This window comes from Adiantum capillus-veneris, chromosome 27, assembly GCF_014529385.1.
Source record: "Adiantum capillus-veneris isolate H3 chromosome 27, ASM1452938v2, whole genome shotgun sequence".
Classification (NCBI taxonomy): Eukaryota; Viridiplantae; Streptophyta; class Polypodiopsida; order Polypodiales; family Pteridaceae; genus Adiantum; species Adiantum capillus-veneris.
In genome coordinates, this window is record NC_140957.1 from 51,505,450 (window position 1) to 51,509,469 (window position 4,020).

General features: G+C 45.0%; 1 protein-coding gene across 1 annotated transcript; it reads left to right on the forward strand.

Annotated features, from left to right (window-relative positions):
• Positions 1–334: 334 nt before the first annotated feature.
• LOC147421966 (uncharacterized) lies at positions 335–3,310 on the forward strand. Its single transcript, XM_086502464.1, has 2 exons — positions 335–1,539; positions 2,396–3,310. Exons 1-2 carry the CDS (start codon positions 881–883, stop codon positions 3,126–3,128), a joined length of 1,392 nt encoding a protein of 463 aa, XP_086358590.1. The 5' UTR covers positions 335–880; the 3' UTR covers positions 3,129–3,310.
• Positions 3,311–4,020: the final 710 nt, after the last annotated feature.

A 4,020-nucleotide genomic window follows, 5' to 3' on the forward strand; every position in this document is an offset into this window, starting at 1 on the left:
ACCAGCAACGAGCAAAGGAGAGCACGAGCCTGAAAGGGGCAGGTTTGCATGGAGGGCTTCTAGATGGCAATGCTCCACTCCCGAGTCCCACTGAGGAGTCTCTACCAGAATCCTGAGGGCCAAGGCATACTCTTATTGGCCTCTACAGAGCAATCAAGGCAAACTAGTTTTGTCAACAAATTATAAAATGCATCAGTGCTATGCACCATAAATATGACGTAGCCTAGGTGGACGTTTCAGGCCGCCTTCTTTCTCCCTGGTGCGGAGGTTGTGCGTGTACTTTTTCTCTTTATTGGGGCTGTTGCAGGTTTCTGTTGCAGGTTTGCATGTGGCGAGGAGCCCTCATTTCGTCATTTAAGCCTGTGCATCCTTCCCGGGTCAGCTAGGGTTTCGTCCCTCTCTCCATTTGCTCCAGCTATGGTTTGCAAGCATGTGCCTAGGGTTTCCTTGTTTCCGCGGTGCTTTTGTTTGGGTTTTGGACAATGCATTTCCATTCCCGCATTTCGTGCTGCGATTAGCGCTACCATTATTGAAGGATTGCGTCCACTTTCATCGCCATTTCTCTGACACAGAGCTCTCCTTGTGCTACATGGATCTTCTTAGGCACAATAGGGCCCGTATGTGAAGATGGGGGTTTTATTGCGGCAAAGGTTTGGCCGCTCGTTCTTGGACTTCTGACCTTGAGCTTCACTTCCTCTGCAGAGCTGCTTGGGGAGTACTTTCCCTCATGAGGGTAGTGTTGCTTTAACGTTCTTCTCTTGGACTGTGCTCTATCTGCCGAGATGCCCTCATTAGGGTTGTGGTGATCTGTGGGCTCCATGTGAGCTTGCAGAAGAATGGAATTTGGAGGGTTCAGGCTGTTTTTCCTTTGGTCTGCAAAATGGATGCTCGGACTTACATCAAGGTGTCAGTGCGGTCACTGGGTCTTCGCACTTCCAAGTCTGCAACTGCAGGACCACTTTCGGGCACTTCTTCCTACTCTTGTGAAGTGAGGCTACATGGCTTTCCAGTGCAAACAGCTCCTGTGCCATTGATTTTCGCTGATTTCCACACCAATGCAGATGCTAACCCTAGCATACGGCGCAATTCAAGTGCAAATAGCAGCAGCCTAACTGTGAACAAAAATGCTGCAAGCTTCTATCTTGATGAAATGGACTTGCGAAGGCTGCTTAAGCTTTCGTGCTTCAAATCTTCAGGCCCGAGCCTTGAAATCGTGGTGGTAGCAGGACCCCAAGGAGCTTCATGTGGCCTCAGTGCCGGAAGACAAATAGGAAATGTGAAGATAAGGGTGACTCAGGAATGGGCTGAGAGCCGACCTATAGATGTACACCATGGTTGGACTAGCATTGGGAAAAAGACTGATGGAGGAAGGCCCAGTGTTGAGCTTCACGCCGTTGTAAAAGTGGAACCGGATCCAAGGTTTGTTTTCCAGTTTGATGGTGAACCTGCATTGAGTTCCCAGATTGTTCAAAGTCAAGGTTCTATTAGACAACCAATTTTCAGTTGTAAATTTAGTCGGGACAGGAGTTCTCGAAACGGGTAAGCCATCTTTTCTTTTGATATCTCAACAGTGTCGCATCCACCGTTAACTATATTTAGTAGTGCACGCATCTGAAAGTGCACTCTTTACCAAACTTACAGTGATTCTAATAAATCTTCTTACAGCACGCATTTACTTCAAACAATGTTTTGCATATGCATATAAATCTTAACAGCGCCGTAGTATGCTTGAATCTGGAGAAGGGAATAATTTGTCCTTTGAGTGTCCCTAGAAGCTCTCGTTGAACCATGAGGAGCTGCGCAGTGTCTGTAGGGGCGAGTACGGGTGTCCCTTTTTATTTTAGGGATTATGTTTTTTGGGCAGACCATTACCTTGAAGTTGTGATTTTGGTGCGAGGAGTTGGATAGAAAGCAAAGTGCGTAATGGGTGTTTATATGCGTGACGGGCCTACAAATTGAACCACAGACCACTCTAGATCCAATTTTCATGGGGGACTTGAACAGGGCATGGTAGATTTTATGTTCATGTAAGCACCTTAGCTGCAGTGGTATCTGGTCAAAAGTGACATTTAATGTTCTTATATTGATTCTTATATACATTGTCACTTTTCATGGGAACTTAGAGTACTAAAGTTGGAAGCCAATATCTGGGCCACATATTTGAACACCTTACCTGCAGTGTTGTTCTGGGCATTTTGATGGTGTGGTAGAGACATCAAGCATCATTGCTCGGTCATCTTTTCACTGTTTTCAAGAAGTAGGTCTTGGCAATTTGCAGATGAGATCGTGGACAGCCGTTTTTTTTTTGTTGCTGTGAAGATGTTTAAATTCATGCTTGGTCTCTTACTAGATTGCATTTTTTCTTGTTACATTAGTTGTGTAAATTCTTCTGCAGATTTGATGATGCTTTCAAGGGGTGGACAATATCATCCAACAGTGAGAAGGACAAAGGAAAGCGAGATCGCAAAGGGTGGCTAGTAATGATTCATGATCTATCTGGTTCGCCTGTGGCAGCTGCATCAATGGTGACACCCTTCGTACCATCTTCGGGTTCAAATCATGTCAGTCGTTCAAATCCAGGTGCGTGGTTGATTTTAAGACCCGAACCAGGTGGCTTATTAAGGACAGAGCCAGGGGGTGTAAGCTCTTGGTGTCCATGGGGTCGCCTCGAAGCTTGGAGAGAACAAGGCCTCAAAGGCGGGCTTGGGTGCAGATTTCAGCTTGTGCCAGATGGAGGGCGTATGAATGGTGTCCGTGATGGGATCTTACTATCAGAGACCGTCATATGTGCCCAGAGAGGTGGGCATTTTCTTATCGATACTGGTAAAGGTTATTCTGGTTTTTCTTTCCCAGTAGATAGCTCACACAGCAGTGGTGATTTCACCTTCAACATGGCTCTTTCTAGCATGAATGGTTTTGTCATGAGCTGTAGCATACAGGGTAAAGGACGAAGCAATAAGAAGCGTGTCAAGCCAGTAGTGCAGCTTGCTGCACGGCATGTATCCTGTGTAGAGGATGCAGCTGTCTTCATGGCATTGGCTGCGGCTGTTGATCTTAGCATGGATGCGTGCCAGCCTTTTACTAGAAAGCTAAGGAAAGAGCTCTCTGATGATGTTTCTTCAACATAATGGGCGTTCTTGAGGTGTCTAAATGACTTGCCTCTCATGGTCTGTGCAGATTAAACTTATCCAAAAACAACTTGGGCTGCTACCGTTTTGCCTGTCAAACTTTATTGTTTTAACATGAATTTCAATGTAGATTATATGTATATAGGCAATTTCATATTTTATATTTATGTGGCTACTGCTTACATGTGTTTTTTTTTCCCAATTTTCATGTGAAAGATTTAGAAGGCTTGATGTTGCTAATCGTCGCTACATCTGCATTTTTGATAGCGTCAGCCAGCAGCTGCTTGTATTCGATGGTGGGCTTCTTGGTGCTGTGTGCCAAGATGCTCTGTCTCTGACGATATTGGTCTGAAGAAACAGATTTTATAAAGATGCTTGTTGTATGGTCGTTCCTTGAGTTGGACTGTCGCAAAATCTTGTTCCTTGTGGCGATGAAACGAATTGGCTCCAAACAAGCCTTGCGTAGTTTCATTTACTACTGGCTAGCTGATATATTTCACGTAGTCCCAGCCTAAGGCGTCTCTGTGATGACAGTGCTAAAGTAGTGGTCTGATCTTTCTGATGATCACTCAAGCTGACTCTGAGAGGGCAAACTTTGGCTGGAGGGTTTCTATTGAGTGGCCATGCATGAGGGTTTGCTTGCTCACGTTGCTTTTTAGGCTGTGTGCAAATAGTTTTAGCTCGTCTGTTTTGGCCTATGTAAATCAGGGAACTTTTGGGAGCAATTGTGGACCGTTCGATAAAACTGGTAGATTATTGCCTCATGGCAAGTTATTGATGGCTACTTTTCTTCCTTTCTACTTTTTGTAAGAGGGGCATTAGTAGGCATTGTCTTCTGAAGGCCATTGTGGCATATACTTGTCATTTTGTTTGTTTTTGTAATGTTCTTGCC

Coding starts and splice junctions, on each gene's coding strand:
- LOC147421966 (XM_086502464.1), top strand. CDS start 881: ATGGATGCTCGGACTTACATCAAGGTGTCAGTGCGGTCACTGGGTCTT. Junction 1,540..2,395: donor GACAGGAGTTCTCGAAACGG/GTAAGCCATCTT, acceptor ATTCTTCTGCAG/ATTTGATGATGCTTTCAAGG.